Raw genomic sequence first — 26,523 nt, forward strand, 5'->3', positions numbered from 1 at the left:
CATGATGAGAAAATTCTTTCACTTTTAAAAAGTGTTATTTCACTTTCTTTTTCTTTTAAAAAGAAAATATTTTTCCTTACCTGTATAAGCTTGCTGCAAGTGAGCAGGCAGAGGTGTGTGAGACAGAGCTGTTGCATGTTGAGCTCCAGGCGGTAAACTCTTCAGTAAATCTGAAGTAGCGTGGATAATAAAAATAAAATACAACCACAAAAATTAAGAGCTAATTGATGCAAACAATCTACTCTGCATAAATGCACAAAACAGCTTTACTCATCTTTGCCCAAAACATCTTCGGTAATGGTTACCAGTTCAATATACATATGTTCTTTCAGTAAATGTAAAAGATACATTGTTTAAAATGCCAAGAATGCAACTTAATTAAGGAAATATCCTGTTTGATACCACTTTTGTTTTTTATATATGCTATCATGTGGTAGTGGAACAAGAAATATAGCTAAATAAATGTGTCAACTTAAGACTTCCCAAAAAACTAATATTAAACGTTCCAAGTCTAGTTACAAACTAATACTGAAATCTACATTTGGTAAATAAGAAGGGAAAAAACTGTTTACAAAAGATGCACTTACGATATAAAAGGCAAAGCTTATTTTTGATTGTAAGCTATGGTGCTCATTTTAATCGGTTTTCTGGGATGAAGAATGTTAGGGTTTTGTCCCACTTTATAAACAAAATTTTCTCAAATTTTAATTATCACAGGGCACTTCATCCAGAAAGGAAGTAAAAAATCAGTGTGCACATAATGTGGAAAAACATACACATTTACATACATAATATTGGGAGTTTAAAAATTGCCATTAACAACAACCAAAAAATAAAACCCTCACCTACAAACTGTGAAGTATTTCTAGAGATCCCTGCATTTTCCTTGCAATTACAGTGTTTATGTGAAAGGAGGCTTTAAAAAATTGGATGGGAAAAATATCTAGCCTTACTTACTCTGCGCTAGGCTGTGGTGGAAAGCCGCTGAGGTAGATCCCGAGTTGGTTGTTACTCCAGCTGTGTCTGTTCCAAAGCCAAGTAGTTCCAATGGGAACTGAAAGGGCACAGTCACAGGAACAAGGCTACCCAGCATCCCAAAAGGAGCCAATGGAGCAGATGTCACATTCTGATTGGTTACAGACAGGGGTGATGTCATGAGCGTCAAAGGTGAAGCATTTGCCAGTAATGATGCACCTGTTGTTGACTGTATAGAGACAAGTGTTACTTTTAAATCTGTTTTACATCTTTTCTGGGATACACCCAAGAAAATAAGGTTATAAGTATCTGAAGTTTTACTATGTAAAACAAGGGTCATGCTTTTCTACACACTGCCTATGTGGCTTCTGGTACAACTTTATAAAATATTCAGGTAGCAGTGAGTGCTGTGTTCCCTTTTTGTCTTGCCATTAGTGTAAGTTACTGTTTCCACAATTAACAGTTTTAAATGGGAAAGTTTTATAATGCTTCAACCATTCTCTCAGCTTCTCTTTCCCACAGCATTGCACCCATTGCACTTACATTTAAAATTCAAGATTTTGTAACAGTGTTACTGAAAGCATAAATTATTTCATAGCACAATTTAATGTATGCTTACTTGGAAGTAAGTCCCAAGGAGTTCAAGGGGGCTTATCCCAGTAAGTGTACTCAGGATTGCAGTACCAGTTTAGGGAACAAAGCAGCTATAACCAAGAAACCCTAGTACAATAAGGGAAGGATTTCTACAGTTATCACAATTTATTATATGTATCACCATTCTAACATTTTCATTTCACCCTGAACATAGAAATATAGAAAGAGCAGACAAGGATCAAATGCAGCAATCTATGAGTGTGTGCTAAAACTATGGCAAGAGAATACTGGATGGGGCTTGGATGAGTTGGCTCAATCTGCCAGGCTCTGCAACTGTTGAGCTGTTGAGATGGTGAGGCCTATTCCATATAGGAAATTATAGACTAGAATGAATATTAGAAGATAGAACTTGCAGCAAACATCACAGAAAAACACTGTAGCACCAGAATTACTTTGGCTTGCATATCTGGGTTATGTTCAAGTCTAAAGTAATATACAAATTTAAAATAACACACTTTTATAACAAAAAGATAGATGTTAATAAAAATAATCACATATTATACCCCTATCTCACATCACTTGCTGCCACTGGCAGGGCAGAGAAATGCACAAAATAATCACACCGCAAAATGGGGTGAGCAATCCTACACTTTACTGAGTAGAAGCCAACATAGGCGCTGTTTTCAGTGTCACACAATGTGCAGTTCCACCCTTAGGGTGCAAGTTGTCTCTTTTGAACTTTAGAGCTTCATACCCTCTATACCTGTCTATATATATTTAGGATGTAATCCTACACATGCTATGTTAAGAGTTAGTTCCACCGAGGCTTACTTCTTAATAGACAGGTAGAGAATTGCACTATTAGTGTAATTACATTTATGAGGAAGGATAAATAGCCCAAAATAGCATACACATGTTATGCCTATAACATTCAACACATACCTGCACACTGGTTGGTATAACTGTAGACCCTGAGGCAGAAGATGGTCTGTGTGGAGTTGACAATTGTTTAGTAGCACCCTGTGTTCCACTTCCTGCTGCCCCAGAGATACTAGTCCTATTAGCTCCACTTGAATTAAGATTGCTGCCTCTGTTGACAGGTACATTCATTCCAACTCCACTTAAGTTGCTTTTGCCAACAGTTCCAGAGGCAGAAGAGTTGGACAATTTTGAAGGAGCCTGAGGGTTCTTTGCTGGTTGAAGGCCTGAGGTGCGGTTAGAGGACAGTAAATTAATTGTAGGAGACTGCCTGCTGACATTTGCTCCACTGGGCTGTTTGTGAAGGGAATTGTTGCTGCTAGAGTGACTACTGTGGGATACTAGTGCACTTGAACTGGAAGAACTGGAAGATGATACAGGCTTGGGTGTTGAAGTGGACCTTGATGAGGATAGTTTAGGTGACACAATAGGTTTGGGTGTTACAGAAGGCTTGGGTGCTGTGGGCTTAGGAGAGGCAGCAGGTTTGGGGGAAGGAACCATGGAGAAAGGAGGCTTGAAACCCTGGGCAGAAACTTGTGATACCATGGTCTTGGCTAAATAGTTACTAGAGGTAGAGGTGCTGGATGCTGTCCGAGACACAAGTGGGTGAGCCATCTGGGAACTACTACCAGACGTGGTGTTAGTCAAAGGAAGGCGGTATGCTACTGATTTATCTGATGTCTTGGTAATTGGGGAAGAACAAGAGAGTTTAGGGTTGCTACTTAGTTTCACCACAGGATTGGTGTGAGATTTACTAATAGTTGCTTGTAGAGGAGACACGTATTTTTGTTGGGCAGCTGACTGCTGGTGAACCTTTGTTATTTGTAATGCTGAAGAGCCACAACCGTGGGCTTCTGAAGACGATACAAGGACAGACGTATCCTTTGGTCTCTGAGAAGCAGAGGAAGCTGTGGCTTGGATCTTACAGGAGGAAGAAATATGGGCCTGGGAAGAGGAAGCAGCTTGAATCTGGCTTGACCTCTGTAATCCTTGTTGCAGAAGCTTGGCTGGCAAGGGCTCCAAGGAAACCTTGGGATTCTGAATTGAAGACCCAGCAATAAGGCCTGAAGAGATACCAGTCTGAAGCAAATCCTGGGATTTCTTTGGTCCTGGTCCTGTGTGCCCAGCTATAAGACTTGAAGAATGTGGTGTTTGAACAGTTTCTACCTTTTTTGAAGATGACAGAGGTAACTTGCTCATTATGCTTGCTAACTTCTCTTCTCTCAGCCCAGGCCGAGGTCTTGAAGTTGGTGTCTCTACAGAGGGCACAACAGGAGAACTCTTGGCTCCATTGTTAATAACGGCCAGAACATCAGAAATGGATTCCAATGATGGTGGATTGAAGGAGAGATCTTCATCCAGTGAATCATCTAGGCAGATGGTCTCTGGAGTAGGATTACAGCTAGAACTGGCCAGGGCAGTGACAGGTGTGCTGGTACTTGAAGCAGGAATGCAAGCTGAAGTAAAAGGGGTACAGACTCTTTGTTCCTTCTTTGGACTAGAATCCTAGTGTGAAGAAATAATGAAAATTAAAATATCATTCTGCAAGTAAGAAGGAATAAATTTCAAAGAATGCTTGTGTCTTGCCTGTTTGTAATCATGCATGGTTCCATTACTGTAGTTTATTTGATACCAGATTGCAAAAACAAGTATATTTGCTTATCAGTTTCATTTTTTAAGCCCTGCAGGGTGTAGTTCTTTAAAAGAAAACCTAAATCTACTACTGAATCTGTTAAAAAGAGAGATTACTCCCATATGAACTCACTAAGCCCTGCTCCAGATGCTCTGTTCTAATTACCTTCTGTCCAAGAAATAAATTTGTTTAGGACATGCTGTGATGTTTCTCACTTTTGGAACTCAGTCCACGAGAAAGCATACAAGAACCATAAATTGTGTTTTTAAAAAATATATGTAATTCAGGCAGGTTTTTTACTTGATCAGGTTGAGTTAAATGGCTTTATTTTAAATGTTACTAGTATATATTGTCCATTTTCCATTGTAATTTTACTGTTTTTATATTGTTCCATTACAAAGTATGGCAGGGTATATTGTTTCCACTACAAAGTATGGCAGGTATAAAATTGAGACTCAAGAAAAAATGAGATAATAGTAGACATATGGGGATAGCTCAGTCGGTAGAGCATGAAACTCAATATGGGTCTGCTCCATATCTTAAGTGGACATGGGGCTGTGATTTTAAATATATATAGAGCTTGGGGGATGACTAAAGGTTCCCACTATTCTTTTTTCCACAATCAATTTTCTGATATCTCTTTTCCACCAGCCAGGAATGGACATCAAAAGGGAGTCTGACTTTGAGGATAGTGTCTGTGGAAGGAGTTTCAGGAAATCTGAAGAACTGTGCATGCACACGAAAGCTCATACTAAGAACAAACTTAGTTGGTCTCTAAGGTGCTACTGGAAGGAATTTTTTAATTTTTTAATTTTTTAATTTTGTTTTGACTATGGCAGACCAACACGGCTACCTACCTGTAAAGGGAAAAAAACAGTTATGGGGAGATAGCTTAGTATCCCCTGTGTGCTAAACACTATCATTTATATCACCGGGGTAGGCCCACCTTAAAAATATAGATCTGTCTCCCATCACATGACTTTGAGTGCTAGACAACAAATCTGTTTTAAAGGTCATGCTAATTAATAGTTAATAAAAGACTTCATGACACTAATTTCTAGAACGCTCACAATACAACATGATGCAATCTCTGTTTTATTACAGAAGAAAGCCAATATTCTTAACTGAATCAATTACCATTAAAATGCATAAACCATAGTGTGTCACCAAAATGTAATATTGCTTAAATATATTCCCCCCCCCCATTTTGTCTCAGCTTCTGGGCTGCAACGAAAACACTATGTGATATTATCCAGTTTTGCATCAGTAAACATATCAAGAGGAGCCTCAGATGCACATTTTCGAGAGCAAGTACATCGAACCTTCCAGATATCACACAAATTCTACAAGCTCTGAAAGGAATTATATACCTTAAAATTACCACCCATGGAGCAATCAACTCTGCAGAAAGCTTTTCATGAAGAAAATACTGCTCAGCAATTTTTCATTTGCTGACAAAAAAGGGACCCGAGTAGCCCTGGGCTATCTTTCAGTCTATCGCATCTCAGAAGATTCAGATAGATAGCCGTGCTGGTCTGACGCAGTTGAAATTTTAAAAAAAAAATTAATGTCCAGTAGCACCTTAGAGACAAACTAAGTTTGTTCTGGGTATAAGCTTAGTTGGTCTCTAAGGCGCTACTGGACAATTTTTTAAATTTTTTTATGTATCTTAGAAGATTGGTGTAAAGGTAGCACTCCATGTATATTGCCTTGAGATCCTTGATGAAAGCATGCAATACAAAGGTGATAAATAAAAAGCCAGATTGGTGGATCATTTCCGTGAAACTACATCTTGCTGAATTTTTATTACTATTTATTTCTTCAGTTTGACTTATTACTTACCTTTGCTTTGGGTTTAGGTGCCAGAATCACCTTCTTCTTTGCCCTATTGAGCACAAATTTATAGTTAGAGGGCAATCTATGATTTTTAATTAGAAGTGTCAGAGCCCTATGAAAGGCCTTAAATTTGCTGGCCATAAACACAATGCTGGCTAGGTATGGGCAGACACGTTCAAAGAGAAAAAAGTGGAAACACAACTTAATTGAAACCCAGAGGATTTTGCAAATATGCTTGCACCCAGGATTTTGACTAGAATTTGCTTTTGAGAAGGTGGCTCCAGAAAACCCATTTGTTGATCTTTAAACTCACCAACTTACTGAACTTTGAGGTTCAGGTTGTGTGGACACCATTAGAGAAACAGAAAATAGTCTCATATCCACATGAAGCACAACTACGCCAAGTCTAAATTTTGGTCCTCCTCTTGAGATTGTTCCTTTTACAACTGTATTTTGAATACAAGCTGACCCCCTACTGGAGTACTGAGTCTTCATAATGAAAATGGGGAAAATTTGTAAATGTGATTACTAGCACACTGTCCTGGATCTGAGGCCTGAGCCAAATCAGTCATATTGAGAGGGTCTCAGACTAGTCAGGTACATATAGATTGCTGTGAATTGTATTGGACTGGCCCAGAGATCCATGACTGTCAGGGGGCAGGGTATGGGGCAGGTTATCAGACAGGAAGGAGGGACAAGCAGGTCAGAAAAACCATACAAGGAGGCAGAGACTTCTCTGATCAGTGGCTGCGTCTTCCTAGGGGAAGGTAGGCCTGATGTTGCAGCTCTTATTCCTGCCTGACAACCTGCAGGATCAATGCCTCCACTGAACTTCACAAGCAGGAAAGCCATTTACAGATCTGAAGCAGGATGGGTTTTCCTTAGGGTGGCACAGGGTGACTCAGCCTGACCCTGGCGGCATGGACTGAGGCCACAGAGCAGATCAGGGAACCATGCACAACCCTAGTAATTACATACAAAATCCAACACACACACACACAAAATTTTTACATTTGGTGCATCTACTTCTTACAGGTTTAAACAGGTGACCCATTGACCATTCTCAATCTAGATCAGGCATCCCCAATCCCAACCTTGACCCTCCAGATGTTTTAGACTACAATTTCCATCATCCCTGACCACTAGTCCGTTAGCTAGGGATCATGAGAGTTGTAGACCAAAACATCTGGAGGGCCACAGGTTGGGGATGCCTGATCTAGATCAATAATTGCAAACATTATCTTTCTCACAAATGCCTCCTTCCACATTCAACATTTCATCGCAATAATATCCAGTTAATTCTATTCTGTGATGACAATCTGGTAAATGTATGACTTGTAAATTAAAATCTAGAATTATACAGGCAACATTTGACTAGTTCCAGAGGGATTTCCCCTTGGAATACTGAAGCACACTATCATAAAATGTATTTCACCAGTAATTTGTACTATACAAAATACACTGGTTCAAACTTTATTCTAACAAGCCTCCCATCCCTGGGCCTCAGACAAGCACTTCATGGGTCTGCAAACAACAGTATGTAAAGCTAAATAAATGAAAATAGAAGAGTATATATATGTGCTTATGTTATACTCACGGAGCAGATGTAAGATGATTATGAACACTTCGACTCTCTTTAAAGAGCATCCTATAAAGAGGGAGAGCAAATAATTCCACATTATCAAACATCAACAATTTCTCCAGAATTAAATGATTCACCATATGCCATGCTATGAACTTACCAGTTTATTTGTACAGTTATTTGATGCAAGATGATGTAATCAGATTAAAATATGCACATTAGTTTTCAATAGAGATAATAGCTAATACTGCTTACCAAATGTTGTTGTCTTTATTAAGACTGATGAAATATTATTAATATGTTTTGATCAAACATGGTTTGTTAATTACTTTCTGACATTCAAATGTCTACACAGCTCCCTCAGGCGAGACATAAGAGATACAAGGACAAAAATAACTCTCAAAATCTACTGCAGGCGTTCCCAACCTTTTTTGCCCTGGGAGCACATTTGACAATCTTAGAAACTGCTGTGGGTACCACCACAGAATAATTGCTGTGGGGGATTTCCAATAACTTGCTCTAGAAACAGAGTACAGTGGTATCTCAGTTTACGAATTTAACCCGTTCTGGAAGTCTGTTCTTAAACCAAAACTGTTCTTAAACCGAGGCGTGCTTTCCCTAAAGAGGCCTCCCACCACCGGTGCCCTTCCACTGTTTGGCTTCTGTTCTTAGACCGAGGTAAAGTTCGCAAACCGGGACACTACTTCCAGTTTTGCGGAGTTCGTAAACCGAATAGTTCGTAAACAGGGCTGTTCTTAAACCAAGGTACCACTGTACAACCTCTTCATATAAGACCAAACACCAATCATCCCAAAACTAATGCTAATCCTTCCCCCCCAAAAAGACAAAAATGTGTGCCCTTAACAGACACATCTTAACCTCTCAAAAAGGAAAGAGACATGCAGACCCCCAACCCCCCAAAAGTAAGTAAGGCACATATTTCCCCCCAAAAACACAATACAAATCAGACAACACACACAAACCCTCCATCACTACCTGTGAACAAAAGGTAACCCTTCCACATGCACAAAAGAAACAAGCTAAAATAACCTCTTCCCCAAATAGATAGAACTTGCTTCCTACTACCTCTGTCCCCTATGCTTACAATGCAGGGTGTTTTTCAAAAAGTTTTAGAAGGGACTGGAAAGAAAAACACCAGTCTTTGGCTCGCCACCCTCTTCTTTTCTTATAAAGTCTGTGTGGGGCTCTGAGGAAAGGGAAAAGGGCAAGGCAATTGAAGGACTGCACTTAACTTCCCAGCCAGCCCAGCTGCACAAAGTAAAAAAGAAAAAAGCAACCCCCCCAAAAAACCCCGGGGGGGGGGACTTTGGTGGGCACTAAAGAGGGTGTCAGAGGGTTATGACATTCGCATGGGGGTTCCAAATCTATCTTGTCACTGCTTCAGATTGAACTAATTTACAATAAGACTGAGCCACTACAAATTGGCCCATGTATTAGCTATGTAATTTCACTCAAACTGTATAGTCCAGAACCTGTTTAATCAGAAAAAAAGCCTCACTGCAGATTCAGAACCACCATGATTTCTTGAAATGTTAGGCCAATGTGATGCTCTCTGGATGTTTCCAATTACATCTCCCATCCTCTACAATCTTGGCCATCTGGGCTGGTGTTGATGGGAGTTGTAGTTCAAAACATCTGGAGGGCACCAGAAGAGGCAGTTTGACCATCCCCCTTTCCACAGTCTTGTGAGTTATAACTAGAAATCTTCTTCTGGAATTTAGCACAGTACATAGTCATCAGATCTAGAGGTATTTCAGCTCTAAATTGGAAAATCTTCACCAAATACCTTGGGAAAGATTATTTTATACCCTGGGTGTAAATCTATGACCACACTCTCAGTGGGTGCGGTCCTTCCAAAATCACCCAGTACCCAGTCCAATTTAGACAAATGTTACTCAAGCACCTAACTACATAGGGCAGCAGAGCTTGCTAACTTCACTGGCTCAGAGCATTTAAGCCCCAGAACATTGGTTAATTTCCAAGAATGGGATTTCTATATTGGCATCGGAAGATACCCACAAAAGGGGTTGTGTCTTTGACTTGCCCAAGGCAGGGATATGTGACTGGCTAATCTGCAAGTCTGCCTCCAGCTCACTGCAGCTTAGAGCAGAATAAGAATTCTTTAGCATTAACAGAGAAAACATGAATGGGAATTTGGAATTTTTGTCAGTCTGAGGGCCAGGGCTTAGTAACATTTACAGATTTTGAACCAGAAAATGGGAAGTGAGATTTGAACCTGTTCTTTCCAGGTGAGTTGTTAGGTATTAAAAGAATAGCTGTCAGTGGTAAGAAAGTTCCTTTAAAAGGTCATCATGTTTATCATCACTCAGTCACCTAACCAGGCATATTGCATCTGAAGAGAACTACTGTGCTCAACAATGACCATATATTAAGCCAAAATATGCACAATCCCCTTCACAAGGACCCTTCAGTCAAACTACGAAGCTTCTAATTAGCTACACCTTCCCAGTATGAAACTACAGTAGAGTCTTTCTAGTTTAATTGCAGCTCACACAAAGGGGCAACATGATTAATAAAATGAGATTAAGGAGATAGCTCAACTGGTAGAGCATGAGACTCTTAATCTCAGAGTTGTGGGTTCAGGCCCCATGCTGGGCAAGAGATTCCTGCAAATCCAAGTGTTTGGCCTAGATAACCCTCAGGGTCCCTTCCAACTCCACAATTATATGATTATTAGCTCTATGATCATCCAAGGAGGTGAAAGGGTGCAAAGTCTCCACTGACACATGACTTTTTCCTGGAATGTGAGTTTGTTTACAGACATTCATGGTAATCTTGATATTGGTTTATCAGCATGTATCAAAAAGAAAGGATCTTCATGAGAATGGCACCCCAAGGAAATTCACATACTAATTTAGCACACAAAAAAACACTATCAAAATTGGGCAGATCTAGTAGCCATTAAATGAAAAAAAGATAAGGGCTCTAGGAGGCTTGGTATGGTCAGAATCAAGTATACACTTCCAGAGTTAACACTAAATACATAAATTATGGTAAATGAGCCACCATAGCTGCTGGAGGGCCATGACAATTTGTGTCCTGTGCTTTTTAGACTTGTCTACCCATGTACTATCTGAAATCAGAGGAGTGCATTGGTTGAATTTTTGTTTAGCTCTCCTACCACACTGCTTGGCAAACAGAACATGATCAGAATTGCTGGCTTTGCACATATATTTATCTAACACTATAGACATAAAATATGATTTGTTATCAATTTTTATTTAAATGAAGACTGAGCCAGATATGGATCTGGGCTGTGTAGCCAAAAAGGTTCCACACCCATGCTTTAAATAAGGAAACAAATTGTAAGAGCAATAGACACACCTTGTGAACCCCTCACAATATCATTTGTTAGCACAAGATTGATTTGTTTGTTTGTTTGTTTTTGTTTGTTTGCTTGCTTGCTTGCTTGCTTGCTTTACTGACCTTTATTCTCAAGCTTTTCAGTAGGAAATTTTCCAGTTACAGAAGCTGTATTAAATCATGTTAGGATACTCTCATATGCAGGCTGCTAATTATCTCTCCTCAAGCTTTTCACATCCTTTCTTACCTAAGCTGATGTCCTGCAGCTTGTCTTTGTCTTGTCTATCTTAGATTGCAAATTCTTCAAAGCAGGAAACAAGTCTCGCTGTTCATAAAGAACCATGCATATTTACCACACTAAATACACATTAATACATTGTAATAATTGTGCCATTGTGAAACCCACTATTAAAGGTCATATCTGACCAGTAGCCAATTAATGGACTTCATTAATTATTTGTAGTAACAGTGCTGCTTATTTCAAGCTGACTTTACTGAAAGCTACAACTAGTATCCTAAACTAGTATGCCTTCGTCTAGTGAGTTTTTCGTCTTGCGGGGCATTCGTCTAGCGGGGCACCACTGTATTTAAAATCAGCCAAGTATACTCTGTTGATTCATTCATCTATGTACCTTATATGGAAAAGGGCATGCAGAACGGACGGGGCCTATAACTGAACTTCCCTTTACCTTTGACAATCAAAGCCCTAGACTATTTCTTTTTTATATATATATATTTTATTATTTTCGTATAAAGAACAAAAAAGCCCTAGACTATTTCAAGACTTCTTCATTGGGGTTGACTTTTTGTACTTGAAGCTAAGCTTTTAAGTGTGTGATTATTTTGAATATTAAGGATCTTAAGGATGTGGGGCATGAGAAAACTTGATATTGTAGCTTACATGCTTAAATTCTGAATTCCATTTAGTAAGTCATTCTTCAAATCTAATCAGGTACCATACCTAGCTTGCATCCAGCCTTTCGGCCAAAGTGGCTTCACCTCAGTCTCCATAAAGGCCTTGAGGTAATCTTCTGCAGATTGGCTTTTATTTGGCTCTAGCTCATAACATCCCAGTTTTATCTTGACAAGGTTACACAGCAATGACCTGTTGAAAGAAACCCGACAGCCTCAAGCACAATTGCTTTACCATTAGCGTGTCAAAAGTAATCTGTGTACACCTATGCTAGAACCTTGCAACCCCCCCCCCACAACAGGATGTACTAGACTTGTTGTAGCTCCACTCCCCCCCCCCCCCGCCGCCTTTTCTGCTATACCTTTTAGGCAAGCTACACTGTGCATCCTATTCTACATTATATAACAGTTTAGTTTTCTTTCTTTTTGTTACAGCTATATCCTTGTTTCCGTAACTCACAATACACACAACCCAGGTTATCCAAGAACTCTGCATTCAGTTGTTCCAAATGATACACTGTCCATGCTTAATGTGTTTTGTGTGTGTATAGATAGATAGATAGATAGCAAAATCGCTTGCCATGGAATCAGATTTAAGAAATGTTGTTAAGCAAACTGGGAGAATGCATAAAACACAAAGACATGGAATATGAGGGAGGAGGGGGAGGAAGGAACGGAATGGAAGTGACAACTTGTTTTGGGGTAGACATCGGTACTGAGACGGCTTTAGTCGCCCTAACAAATGATCTCCGTAGACAGCTGGATCAAGGCAGGTCGGAACTGCTGATTCTTTTAGATTTGTCAGCAGCCTTTGATATGGGCGATCACAAACTTTTGGACCACTGCCTTGCCAACGTGGGGATTCAGGGCACAGTCCGACAATGGCTGTGCTCCTTTATGTCAGGTCGGGGACAGAGGGTGGCGCTAGGGAAGGAATTGTCATCGTGGCACTCCTTGGTGTGTGGAGTGCCACAGGGTGCAATCCTTTCCCTGATACTTTTCAGTATCTTTATGCGTCCCCTTGCCCAGATTGTCTGGAGTTTTGGGCTGGGTTGTCATCAATATGCTGATGACACTCAGCTTTATCTATTGATGGACGGCCGCCCTGACTCAGCCCCGAACACACTGACCAGATGCTAGGAAGCTGTGGCTGGATGGCTGCATGGGAGCTGGTTGAAGTTAAATCCTTCAAAGACAGAGGTCCTCTAGCTGGGTCGGGAGGAAATGGGGTTGGGGAGCCAACTCCCATTTCTTGCGGGGGCCAGCGCCTTCTGTCAAGAGTCTGGGTGTAACCTTTTGACGCCTCCCTTTCTATGGAGGCGCAGGTTGCAGCCACAGCAAAGGTGGCATTTTTCCATCTCTGCCGTATTAAGCAGTTGGTCCCTTACCTTTCTCGCCCTGATCTGGCCACAGTGATCCATGCGACGGTCACCTCCAGGCTTGATTATTGTAACTCTCTCTATGCGGGGCTGCCCTTGAAGCTGACCCAGAAACTCCAGTGGGTGCAGAATGTTGCGGCGAGGCTCCTTACGGGGTCCCTGCTGCGGGATCACATTCATCCAGTGCTTTACCAGCTGCACTGGCTCCCGGTGGAGTATAGGGTCAGGTTTTGGTTAAGGTGCTGGTTTTGACCTTTAAAGCCCTATGCAGCCTAGGACCCTCATACCTATGGGACCGCCTCTTTTGGTATGCCCCGTGGAGGACTTTAAGGTCCATAAACAACAACACTTTGGAGGTCCCAAGCCTCGAGGAGCTTAGATTGGTTTCAACTAGGGCCAGGGCCTTTCCAGCACTGGCTCCAACGTGGTGGAATGCTCTGTCACAAGAGACTAGGGCCCTGCAGGATTTGACATCTTTCTGCAGGGCCTGCAAGACGGAGCTGTTCCGCCTGGCCTTCGGATTAGACTCACTCTGACTCCTTATATGGGATTTGGTATATAATTTTTCCCTTGGCTTTTTTGCTGGACCATGTAGAACCAGCATGGTTTTGTTGTTGTTGTTGTTGTTGTTGTTTCTTTTTCTTTTTTTCTTTTTCTTTGTCCACGATTGTTGCTTGTTGTATCTGAGATGCTGGAATTTTGTATGTGGAAACTTCAAAGTATGCAAATAAAAATATTGGGGGGGGGGGAAAGAACCAGCATGGATAGCTGACTCGGGTGAATATCTGATGTTTCCTCCCTTTATCGTCTTGATTTATGGGCTACTACTAAAATGAGGCTGCATTTTAAGCTGTATTTTAAGCTGTATTTTAATTAACTGTTTGTTGTTGTTGTTGTTGTTGTTGTTGTTGTTAATTAACTGTTTGTTGTTGTTGTTGTTGTTGTTGTTGTTGTTGTTGTATTACCTTTTATAGTTAATCATATTTGGTGTTAGCCACCCTGAGCCCGGCCCTGGCTGGGGAGGGCGGGGTATAAATAAAAAATTATTATTATTATTATTATTATTATTATTATTATTATTATTATTATTATTATTACAACAACAGGCACTTCCCCACCCCCAAAATGGAAACAAAAGAGGACTACTGCACCACAGCAGTAAACCAGACAACCAATGTCTGAGGCTGTTGTCCTGACTAAATGCCTTCTGCATTGTTGCTTCACTAGCAAATTGGAAGTTAGACCCAATTGGGAGGGTACAGCAAATAAAACAAAAGGTGCAGATATCCATATTTTGCTAAGGAACAAAGTCGCTTTGCACCCACACTTTCCTATTTCCCACCTGCAGTTACTGAGACAGGAGCCAATACATGTTAAATTGTGAGAGTCAGTTGTATGCTCTAAACATCTAAGCTATTTGTACTGGGCATTAGAATAGCCAAGAATAATAATCTAGGCAACCGAAATTCAAAGGAGTTTCACATAATACAAATAAACATGATCCAAATAAAAGCAAAGGTCCTAGAATTAGAACTGCTAGCATAGCCGAAGATAGGAAGCCCTAGTAAAGGGAAGAATGGGCAGGATATACCATTACATAGGTACATAATATGTAAAGTACTATATGCACCATACATATCATAGCACCTGGGAAGTATTTTGGGTAACCTAGTAAGGTTTTATTATTCGGCTCTATTTCCCTAATGTATCTGAATGAGAACTGATGCAGGTGCGAATCAGTGCTTAAACACAATGGAAAGCATGAGTCAATAAAATGAAGCTGAATTCCAACAAAACAGAGGTCCTGTGGGCAAATGGTTCCCTGATCTGGGAATTGGCTACCTTGTCTATTCTAGATGGAACTGCATTCTCTCTGAAATAACAGGTGCATAGTTTGGGGTACTTCTTGAACTGGCACTGGAGACTCAAGTGATCACAAGACATTTGGAGGAACCCCTTCTGGTGGTGCCATAGCTGCTCAGATTCATCTGGCTTCCATCAAGAAAAGGGAATTCTCTGCAGTGATGTGTATTTTGGGAAAGTTTCCTTTTGAGATTCACTACTTTCAGTAATGTGTTTTCCACTGGCCATTAAAAATATGCTTGTTCACCTAAGCATTTTTTTCAGTTGTTGATTGCTAAGCCACTTATTTTTACCTACCTTTGATTCTGTGCTTTTATATTTTGTCTGTTTTAATATAGTTTTAGGACATTATTAAATTATGTTGTACGCTGCTTTGTCACATTAAGTGAACAGCAGCATATAATTCCTTTCAATAAATAATTAAAGCATACAAGATAATTAATTTTAATCTCATTAGCCTTCTAAACGTTATACCCTCGTGCATTATACTAGCCACAAATCAGTTTAAATTTGTGACAACTATAATTGTGCATTTATTGGGATGGGGGGAGAATTAGAAACAGGAATTGCTAGCACTCCTTTTTCTGGCAGTCAGGGTGTGCAGTAGGTCAAGTTAGATTGTGATGTGACAATTGCAATGCAATGACTAAAAAGGATATTGCAGTGGACAAACAAGCAACATGATACCATACCTCACTGTCTCATCCCAGCGGAATTTCTTTCTTGGACCTGCAACCCTTTTTCCTGGCTTCTCATCCTCCTCCTCCTCAGAAGCATTCTTGTCTCGCTCATCTTCTGCTTGCATTCTAGAACAAAAGAGCAATTATGTTTCTGGCAACGATATATCTTTGGACTTATTTCTGCAACATTATTTTTCAGAAAAAGTTGCTTGCCATTAACGGATATTTGAATGGCCATCCGTACAGTCCCATTTATGGGTCCTCTCCCTGTGCAAAGCAAGCCTGATGAACACCCTAGAGCTCTAGCCATTTAAAAGGAAAATTAATTATATTTGCATGCTTTGGGCGGCAAGGTGAGCACCTTCTCCTTGAGTTCTTTCGCAACCACTGTGAAAATTACCAATTGAAAGGTGTGAGAGTCACATGCAGCAAGCAAAAGGTTTTGTGTGCAACTGTACAAATGATCATATGAAGAGCAATAGTTGCAGCCAAGCAATCTGCTTTCCTATATGGTCTTGGGGCAGTCCCAGATAGGGGTGACTGGCTAGCTGACACACCCTAGGGATGGATAATGTAGTCCTTATTTGCTTGAGGAAACAAGATTGCTCAGCCAAAAGCTGTATCTTCCCAGTGCACACACATTCAGAGCATGATGTTTTAAACACAGAAGGCATCAACCATGATAGCAAAAAAAAACACCTCTTGACAACACATTGAAGGTGACAATGCTTCTAGTGCAATGACTCTCAACACCAGCCAGAAAGGGTATATTTACTAGCTTGTAGTAGCGGAACCATGAAAATCGTTGGTTTAAAATACAGTGGTACCCCGCAAGACGAATGCCTCGCACAATGAAAAACTCGCAAAACGAAAGGGTTTTGAGAGTTTTTAGTTGACTCGCGAGACGAATTCGTCTATGCCTGTTTTTCGCAAGACGAATACGTCTGGCGAGGTACCACTGTAAGCCGGCACCGCGCAGCTCCGGTGCCGTTGCCGGTCGGGAGGGGGCTGTGGGATCACGCCCACCCACCGAAGATGGCAGGCGCAATCCCACGGCCCCCTCCCGACCGGCAACGGAGCCCCGCGGCGCCGCATTTGTGCTGTAAAGGCTTACCTTTTCGCTCCGGTTGGGAGGGGTGCTGTCCGCGTTCGCCATTTTGGAACGACTGCGCATGTCTGGACATGCGCAGACATTCACAGTCGATCCAAAATGGCAAACGCGGACAACCCCCCACCCGACCGGAGCGAAAAGGTAAGCCTTTACAGCACAAACACGGCGCTGCGGGGCTTCGTTGCTGGTCGGGAGGGGGCCGTGGGATTGTGCCCGATGGCAGGCACGATCCCACCGCCCCCTCCCTCCCTCCCAGAGCCGCGGAGCTGCGTTTTAAGACTGCAACGATCGCTGCAGTCTTAAAACGCGGCGCCGGGGAGCTTCGTTGCCGGTCGGGAGGGGGCCGTGGGATCGTGCCCGATGGCAGGCACGATCCCACCACCCCCTCCCTCCCTCCCGGAGCCGCGCGGCGCCGCGTTTTAAGACTGCAGTGAGCGAACAGCAGCACAGCTGTTCGCTCACCGCAGTCTTAAAACGCGGCGTGGCGTGGCTCCGGTGCCGGTCGGGAGGGGCCCCCGGACTTTTTTTCCCATAGGAACGCATTAATTAAATTTTTATGCGTTCCTATGGGAAAAGGTGCCTCGCAAGACGAAATTTCCGCAAGACGAAGAGTTAATTTCGTCTTGCGAGGCACCACTGTAGTGGCTAGCAGTCATTTCCTCTCACAAGGAGACCCTAACTAGGGTACAACATCCTTGTTTAGTGAACTTCAGGGAGTGCAGGCAGAAGTGTGTTTCTAAGGTCATGACCATCCGCGGTAAGTATTTTCTGTAGGAGTACCACAGGCATGCAAGAAATGCAGGAAGAAAAACACATAAGCAACCATAAAGTGAGATAATAAAAAGAAACAAACAAAAAGGAAACTAAGTTCTGTCATGGAGAAACTTTCCTTAGCTGCTACAAACTCAAGTCAGAAGAGAACTGAGTGGGAAAGCATTTGTTCTAAATCTGAAAACATGTGTAGATCTACAAAATCTCCTTTAAGAGCAGGGGATATATGCACCAACTCCCTTATAACACCTCTAGAAAGTTCCCAAAGTTTATGCTTTGCACAGGTGAGGAATCAATATGTGGGACTATACATAAGGAACCTCAGCTTCTAATTATACATACAACTGTGTGACTATCATGCTCCCTGCAACACAATAACCCTAGTTCAGAGTTCATTACATTATTGCAAATTCTTCCTACACTGTTATTGGGAGTGTAACAGATTCCCAAGGCCACCTGTTGTATTTTAGATGAGATATACAGTATTTATAGTTTTGCTGTTTGCTTTATATTCTGCTATTATTATTTTTGTAAACAGTTTGGGTAGTAAGTGATATATAAATATAAGAAATAACATAAATAAGCAAGTACTTACCTTGGCTACTCCATACCAATACATTTTCCCATAGTAAAGAATGTGGCCCAGGAGATTGCTAGTGCTCCCTGTGGCTTTACTGCCATGTCTAGCAATTCTTTTTAAAAAAAGAATTAAAAGTTATTTTGAGAACTGCATATAAAAGAGAATTTCTAGCTGCAGCAATAAAGCTGCAGCAGCACTAGCAACCTCCTAGGCCACCATCACCAGAACACCTTGCTCTGCAGGAGCACTGACCCTTCCTCAGACCAAGAAAGAGGAGAGGGAGACCTGGAGGCAGTGACACAACCAGTGCTGCTGCTGCATTAGCAGCATCAAAGCAATTGACAAGGAGGGAAGGGAGGAAAAGCAGTAAGGAGGACTCAGGCACCTGCCTTAGGTGGTGTAGTATCTTGCACTGGCCCTGTTAGGAGATGGCATCATTCAAAAGAGCAACCACAAAACAGATACAGGAGGACACAAGTACACCCCTCCAGAGAAATTGCTAGCATTTGCATAACCCTACTTTCCTCCATAAATCCTCCACATAAACCGAGTGAGATATATCTGGGTAATGTACATACTTGGCATTCTTGGCCTGACTGTGTGCATGGCAGTCTTCCTGATATTTGTATAGTTGTTCAGGCATGACACAGCTGACAGCCAATTTCAATTTTTGCAATGGTTCCTTCAAACGGTCATCCTGAGAAAACACATCATTAGTGATACAAGCAGTCTCGCCAACTGATTTATGTATTGCTTCTCAGAGACTACACAGTTCCCCTTCATCCTGAACCACCTCAAACATTTTTCAGCTTCTGAAACAACTTCAGATTTTTTTTGGGGGGGGGGGAAGCTACTGGAAGCCTTTAATTCAGCTTTCATCAAGAATAAAGTTAGCCTATCATATTAGCAATAAAAGCTTGTGTTTAATCTTTTAACATGATAAAAATGATAAAGAACCAAAAAAATGAGGTTCATGGTTTCTCTTCAAACAAAACACAAGTAGTAAATCAAGGTTTGTTCTTGGCTTTGAGCTCGTGCTTCATTTGGAGAGAAAACTATGAGCCCAGGTTCACACATCAAATGACAAGACAATGTCTTGCTTCACAGCACAGACAGGAGTCAGACAGGAGCAGAGTGCTCTTACTAATTAAATCATGATTTAAAATTAACTCTATTTGACATTACATATATACCAGATCAGTGGCTTAATTCTACAGAGAACCCAGTCTAGTCCATCTTCTACAGCCCATGCTAAAATATACAACTGCTGGTATGTTTACCTGGACATTGAGGTGCAGTTTCTTCAAGCGCTTTATCAGTGTGTCCTTACTGCACGGCACAAAAGCCTCAAGGTGAGAGTATACTCCACTGCGGATGGTAGGACTCAATTCCTGTAACTGCAACTCAATACTGACAAATAAAACAGAAAGTCACAATTAATGAGAATAATTTGACCACTGCTTCTACTCACTGTTCATAAAAAGGGCATTTATGTTATACAGACAGAGAAACTGCAATACTAGAATTGTTTTCCCCTGCATGCATTAATATAACTGTATCATGAGACAGGATTGGCTATACTCATCTTTCAGGCTCTGGCAGGGTAGCCAGAATAGAAATATAGCCCTTAGAATAGGTATAGATGTGGATTACACAAACAGCTGTGTACTCTGCATTAAATTGCCCTAGCTACAGGAAATATTTAATTAATACCCATTGTTTCATACATAATGTAGTGTATCTCCCACCACATTCAGTCCCTCCCTTCCTCTGAGATAAAAAATTTAGACTAAACTCTTGGGGAGCAGCAATCTCTTTTTGCTGCTATTACTTCATTAAGCACCATGTGATGAATGCTACATCATATGTAAAAATATAGCTATCAAATAAACATAGATTAACTCAGAAGTATCAGCTGCCACACTATGATTATGTAAGTTTCCAGACTCGTACAATACAAATTCAGAAGAATTTAAACATATAGTAGTTTTCCCTTGTAAATCAAAAGATCTTCAGCAAATGAACAATACGAATTAAATTTCTATGAGTAACTTAAAGCTGTCCTGTCCTGGACATTGTCATCTGCTCTGCTCCTGGATCTGATCTGTTGGGCAGGGAGGCAGATAAATGTGCTTCCTCGGAGTGACTGCTCTTAATCAAGGGCAACAAGTGCAAGGTAGCCAGAACCACCACTGACATGGGCAAGGAGCTATAATTCTTCTAGACAGCGAGAACCTCCATAGACAGACTTGTATAACTGTGTTACAAGAACTGCAATTCTAAGAACTTGTGCATACTTCCCCTCTTCCCTCTCATCCCCTTTTCCTTGTATGCCTGGTAGTTTTAGACTGCGAACCTGGGAGCAGAGACCATCTTAGTACTGATTTGTATAAGCTACTCTTGACAGCCACTTCGACTAAAGGGTAGGGTATAAACATCTTAAAATAAAAACAATGAATAAATGAAGTCTGTCTACTTCATGGCCTAGAAACTGATCAGGACAACCATTCTGTTGCATAAGCACAACATTTTCCTCAAAACCAAGGGAACACTTACTCAAGCAATATATTATTCATGTCCTGTGTGAAGAATTTTTTTCTGCCTTCTTCATCAAAGAGCTTGGCAGCCTAGAAGAAAAACACAGAAGAAGAAGAAGAAGAAGAAGAAGAAGAAGAAGAAGAAGAAGAAGAAGAGGAGTTTGGATTTGATATCCCGCTTTTCACTACCCGAAGGAGTCTCAAAGCGGCTAACATTCTCCTTTCCCTTCCTCCCCCACAACAAACTCTCTGTGAGGTGAGTGGGGCTGAGAGACTTCAAAGAAGTGTGACTAGCCCAAGGTCACCCAGCAGCTGCATGTGGGGGAGTGGAGACGCAAACCCGGTTCCCCAGATTACGAGTCTACCACTCTTAACCACTACACCACACTGGCTCTCCTTTTGAGTACACTTAATGTCAAAAATCTTCAGAGTTTTATGATTATATATAAAGGTAAAGGTAAATTACCCCTGGACAGTTAAGTCCAGTCAAAGGTGACTATGGGGTGCTATGCTCATCTCACTTTTCAGGTCGAGGGAGCCGGCGTTTGTCCACAGACAGCTTTCCAGGTTATGTAGCCTGCAGGACTAAACTGCTTCTGGCACAGCTGAACAGTGTGACGGAACCCAGAGCATGCATGGAAACACCTTCCCTCTGTAGTGGTACCTATTTATCTACTTGCAATGGCCTGCTTTCCAACAGCTAGGTTGGCAGAAGCTGGGACAGAGCAATCCGTCAAGCGGATTTGAACTGTCAACCTTCCAATCAGCAAGCCCAAGAGGCTCAGTGGTTTAGATTTAGACCACAGTGCCACCCGCATCCACTACACACACACAGAGTTATCCTTTGCTGACTAATCATAAGATGTAACCACCAACGATGTGACAGAGAAGTTGATCCTGCAAAACCTGGCCTCGGCTCCCTTTGCAGCCATTTCTGTTGCAACTATATCCTAGATAAGTTAGTAATGAATTATGAAGAGCCTATTTTGATAGATTTTTCACCAAGGATGTATGCATTATCAAATTATTCTGAATAGTTTTTTTATTAGAAGGAGATTGTGTGGATAATGTATTGCTGATGTGTGAGTGCTTGTGCTTATATTTATATGTATTGTAGTTTTACATGCTGTGTTGTGCATCAAAAAAGTATACAAATCAAGTGACTGACCTGCTATTTACAGTCTCTTGTAAGAAACAACAAATAGCATCAGAGAAGAAATTGCAGCATTTGCAAGTTTAATACAAACTGTTAATGATGCATATCTAGAGGGGAATAAGTCTACCACTCACCCAGTGACACTGAGTTGTTTCCAATGATGTAAGTCAGATGATGGAAAATTTCCACCAGCAGAACAGAGAGGGAACAACTTCAGGTGATTCCCTCTCATTTCTACAGCCCCCACTCTAAATGTGCTCCAAAGGGTAATGGAACTCCACACAAACAGGTGAAAGGGGGAGGGGGAATAGCTGAAAATTGCTTCCTTCCCCATTTCAGTGACAGAAGCCTTACTGTTAGGAACATAGGAAGCAAGCTATACCAAGTGAACCCATTGATGCCCCTAGCTCAGTACTGACAATACTGACTAGCTCTCCAGGGTTTCAGGAAGGGGTCTCTCTGCACTACCTTGAGATGCTGGGGATTGAACCTGGGAGCTTTTGCAAAGAAGGTTATACCATCAAGCTATGGCCCTTTCCCATTAACTTAGCTACACCACCAGATTCAACCCAATGTTTCGAATGTTACTCTTAATACTACAAATATTGCCAGGCTTAATGTTAAGCAATTGTAACAACTCTCTGCAAAATTCAGCACCAAGAAAGCCACACTTACAGTTCTAAGGTCTTCAATGCGCTTCTCTAGGTGTGCTGGAAGACCTTCTGGGAGGGCAGGCACCTGTTTCAGTGTCAAGACCTCAGAGGTATGGGAGGGCTGAGTGACATTTCCATTCTCCCCTGATGGCTCAGATACTGGGCTACCATTGGAAGTGCCATCTAGTAACCTATCCAAGTCAATGTCTCCCAGCATCTCCACGGCAATTTCTGCTTCCTGTAGGAGCTCACGCTCACTTGTGCTGCTAAAAATGGAAAGGACTGGATCTGTGATGATAAGGTTCAAGTCAGATACATCATTTACACCAGTGGCAGGAGCAGCAGGAACTTTGTTAGGTGTAGAGGTGGTCACTGACACTGTGGGGTTCAAGTTAACTTCTTTCTTCTTAAAGGCTTCCTTCTCCTTCTGAAACTTACGGAGCATTGCAGCAACTGAAAGAGAGTCCTTGTATAGCTTTTTCTTTTTCTTTTCAGATTTGTGTGAATTTAAGGCCATTACCCTGCAAAACAAAACCACACAGAGAGAGAGAGGGGGGGGAGGGGGGGAGGGAGGGAGAGAATATAAGCAGTTAGGAAGAATTAAGTTTACTCAACTTAATTCCCATTTAGTAAATAATCTGGAGCCTAGTTTTAGTTAACATCTCTATATTCTGCAGTGTATGAGTAACATAACATACACTGAACTAGTAAATTTTCTAACATGAGGAGATGAGGAGTTTAGACATATTAGTTGTGACTAATGTGCTCCAGAGGGAAAAATACTGAAGAACTCTTGAATGTGGAAAGTTGAAATTTAATTATGAAATTTTTCCTTTGGTGTCTTATGATCTATTAAGATTTAGCAGTATATTTATATGAACTTTGGGAAAGCACTACTTTAGAAGCAGGGTGTATGGGATGTTAGGGGATGGGTAGTACCTCTGGTGGCAAACACATTGTGCTCCTTCTAGGGTAGTTTGTCCAACTTTGATCCCTACCCTGCACTCAGCTCTCACCTATGGCTCCTAGAAGCTATCAGCATGCAACAGTGGCTGCACCCTGAGAACAGCTTAAGTGGCTGAGTAAACTAGGTGAGGGTAGCCAACGGATTGAGCGGATGAGGCCAATAGTGGGTCCAACAGTCAAGAAGGTGATTTCTGCACACGGTACAGATGGAAGTGAGGGGCACATGGGGCTCATCAACATGGGAAGGAAGCAGTGTTAGAAACTGAGATAGGAAAGCTAGGAGCCAAATGGCTCCTTAAACCTAGGTTATGGGCACAACTACTGAATGTCCAGGCACGCTTTTTTAGAACAAGAATACAAGGCTGAAAATGAATGAACTGCAGCTAAAATATTATGTTCATTTTTCACATGGTCTAGTCCTTCCCTTGCCCACCCCCTAATATTCTTAAGAGGGTCTCTCCTCCAGTCTTCAGATAGTAGCTGAAAGTGGGGAGGCAGAAAACGCTCCTTTCCTTCCACTCTGCAGTTTTAATCTGAAATCTTAGGTGCAGTACTGTGTCCAGAGCTCAGAAACTGCTCACGCTAATGAAATTCCCTGTCCCAAAATGCGCCTAGAACAATGGGAGTTTTGAACACTGGAAGGAAGCCCATCATGGAGAAGCAAAACTCTGGTCTTAAACCACCACTGCCTTATGCAATATCTTCAGCAGAAGAAAAGGCTAAGGAATAAACCCTACATAAAGCTAGAGTGGAGTCCCTAAGATGGTGAGAAGGCACCTTGTATGCCTTCTTCTGGCAATTCCTGCAGCCAATCTGCTGCCAAATGTATTGCTCTGACCTTATTTGGACCACATCAGCACAGCCAAGAGGGGAGTCTTGTAATCTAGGCAGCCCATGAGCTCCATACACACTGCCCAGGCTTGCACCCTGGGAAAGTCACTTCAGTGTTGCTAATGCAGTGGTTAGACTTCACCCTGGAGGCGCATTCCACTGTCCCCCAAGACAGATGCCAACAAGAAGCTCTAGTCATTCTACTGCTAGATTTGTGCAGGAAACCAAAGGTGGAAACACCACAAAATCCCACCCTTTGTCCTGTTCATGACTATGTCACAACTTGATTTTAATTTATTTAAATGAACTGCAGCTCATAGTAAAAACTAACAGGAGTAATTTAACATTTGCTCTTGGTCCCTAGGGAAGTTTGGCTGGCGCCTTCATTATACACCTTTAGGTGTGAGGTCAGGCAAAATCGTTCCTTTTTTAACTAGGCTTTTGGTTGATTTGATTGACATCCTATGCCCTTTTAAAATGTGTGTGTTGGGTTGCTGTTGTTTTTATTTTGATTTATGTATTTTGTGGTTTTATACTCTGATTTTATTCCGTGAACTGCCCTGAGACCTGTGGGTACAGGGTGGTATATAAATTCAATAAATAGTAATAAATAAATTCACTAAAACAAGATACACTCTCATAGAAATTAGTGTAATATGCACCCCAACTGCCGAGAAACTTTCATTTTCCGAGGTTTTTTCTCCTTCTCTGCCTCTTCCTCTTTCCGTTTGCGCTTCTTCATGCCATGGTCCTCACCATCTTTCAGTTTAACTACCTAAATGGGGGGGGGGGGGAGAAGAGCAGCACACAATTACTTCAATCATGAAATAGCATTCTATTATGGAATTAAGATTGTAAGTGTTTCATTATGGGATCAGAACAAGATCCATGTAATCTTTGCAATAGTCAAATGCTTCTGGAACCTTAGAAGTACGGTAAGTTGATGACAGCTACCGCCAATTTGTCCTTCCATCATTATTCTTCACTTTACAAGCAATCACTTGCCATATGTAGAGTATAATAACATGCCCATGATCAGCATTTCTGGAGGGGGCTAGGATTAGACAGAATGTTCTTCCACTAGCAAAGAAGTATGTGGTGCTGTTGCCAGAGGCCCCAAAAGCACCCACAAAAGCTTGGGCAATGGAGGAACTACCACCTACAGTGTTGCTGCCAGAAGCAGCCAGCAGAGGACCCTGAAACAGGGTGTTAATGGGGCAGAGTGGGTTGTGTATGGATCTGTTGCATTTTAAACAGGTTCATTTCTCAGAGAGAACCCCTTTCTGGGTCTCTGTATACTGCATGAGCCTGCAACCCCTCACCACTGCCTGCCTTAGTTGTCATAAGCTGACAAGACTGCAGATACAGTGAAGGATCCACCACTCCATGCTTCCCTGACCCCTCCTAGGATTGCAAAGCTCCAAGGTAATCCTATATAAAGGTAAAGGTAAAGGTACCCCTGACCATTAGGTCCAGTCGCCGACGACTCTGGGGTTGCAGTGCTCATCTCGCTTTATTGGAGCCAGCGTACAGCTTCCGGGTTATGTGGCCGGCATGACTAAGCCACTTCTGGCAAACCAGAGCATTGCACAGAAATGCCGTTTACCTTCCCGCCGGAGCGGTACCTATTTATCTACTTGCACTTTGACGTGCTTTTGAACTGCTAGGTTGGCAGGAGCAGGGACCAAGCAACAGGAGCTCACCCCGTCATGAGGATTCGAACCGCCGACCTTCTGATGGGCGATCCCTAGGCTCTGTGGTTTAGACCACAGCGCCACCCGCGTCCTATATATGTCTACACAAAAGTAAGTAATACAGAGTTTTAGTGGGACTCTGTGTATATAGGACTGCAGTCAAAGTTAAGCATGGGTGGGTTACAGAGACTGCATTACAGCAGCACTGCAGCACCTGCACCAACTCACTATTCTTTTCTATGCACAATTCAAGGTGCTGATTTTGATCTTCTTTTCATAACCGTTAAAATCAAATAGGGAGAGGCTACAACTCAGCTTTGCTTGCAGAAGATCTCAGGCTCAATCCCTAGCATTTCTGGATGGTAGGACTTCAGGAAGCAATTGTGAAACACTCTTCTTACAAAGAGTAGACAGTTTTGAGCTAGATGGATTAATGATCTGACTCAG

General features: G+C 41.8%; 1 protein-coding gene across 2 annotated transcripts in view; it reads right to left on the reverse strand.

The window, feature by feature from the left end:
- The window catches only part of UBN2 (ubinuclein 2), a 42,405-nt gene that overhangs the window by 3,110 nt on the left and 12,772 nt on the right, over window positions 1–26,523 (reverse strand). Inside the window, exons 5-16 of one of the 2 annotated variants that reach the window (XM_033163329.1) lie at window positions 25,045–25,157; window positions 22,608–23,106; window positions 20,796–20,866; window positions 19,520–19,649; window positions 18,818–18,936; window positions 15,790–15,903; window positions 11,905–12,048; window positions 7,614–7,664; window positions 6,023–6,065; window positions 2,512–4,053; window positions 958–1,204; window positions 81–170 (exon numbers count right to left, since the gene is read on the reverse strand). In XM_033163329.1, coding sequence (XP_033019220.1) covers window positions 81–170; window positions 958–1,204; window positions 2,512–4,053; window positions 6,023–6,065; window positions 7,614–7,664; window positions 11,905–12,048; window positions 15,790–15,903; window positions 18,818–18,936; window positions 19,520–19,649; window positions 20,796–20,866; window positions 22,608–23,106; window positions 25,045–25,157 — 3,163 coding nt within the window. Of the gene's footprint in view, window positions 1–80; window positions 171–957; window positions 1,205–2,511; window positions 4,054–6,022; window positions 6,066–7,613; window positions 7,665–11,904; window positions 12,049–15,789; window positions 15,904–18,817; window positions 18,937–19,519; window positions 19,650–20,795; window positions 20,867–22,607; window positions 23,107–25,044; window positions 25,158–26,523 lie in introns of those variants that run through there. The other variant, XM_033163330.1, reaches the window with a different exon arrangement.

This window comes from Lacerta agilis, chromosome 10 (genome assembly GCF_009819535.1).
Source record: "Lacerta agilis isolate rLacAgi1 chromosome 10, rLacAgi1.pri, whole genome shotgun sequence".
In the NCBI taxonomy this organism is placed as follows: Eukaryota; Metazoa; Chordata; class Lepidosauria; order Squamata; family Lacertidae; genus Lacerta; species Lacerta agilis.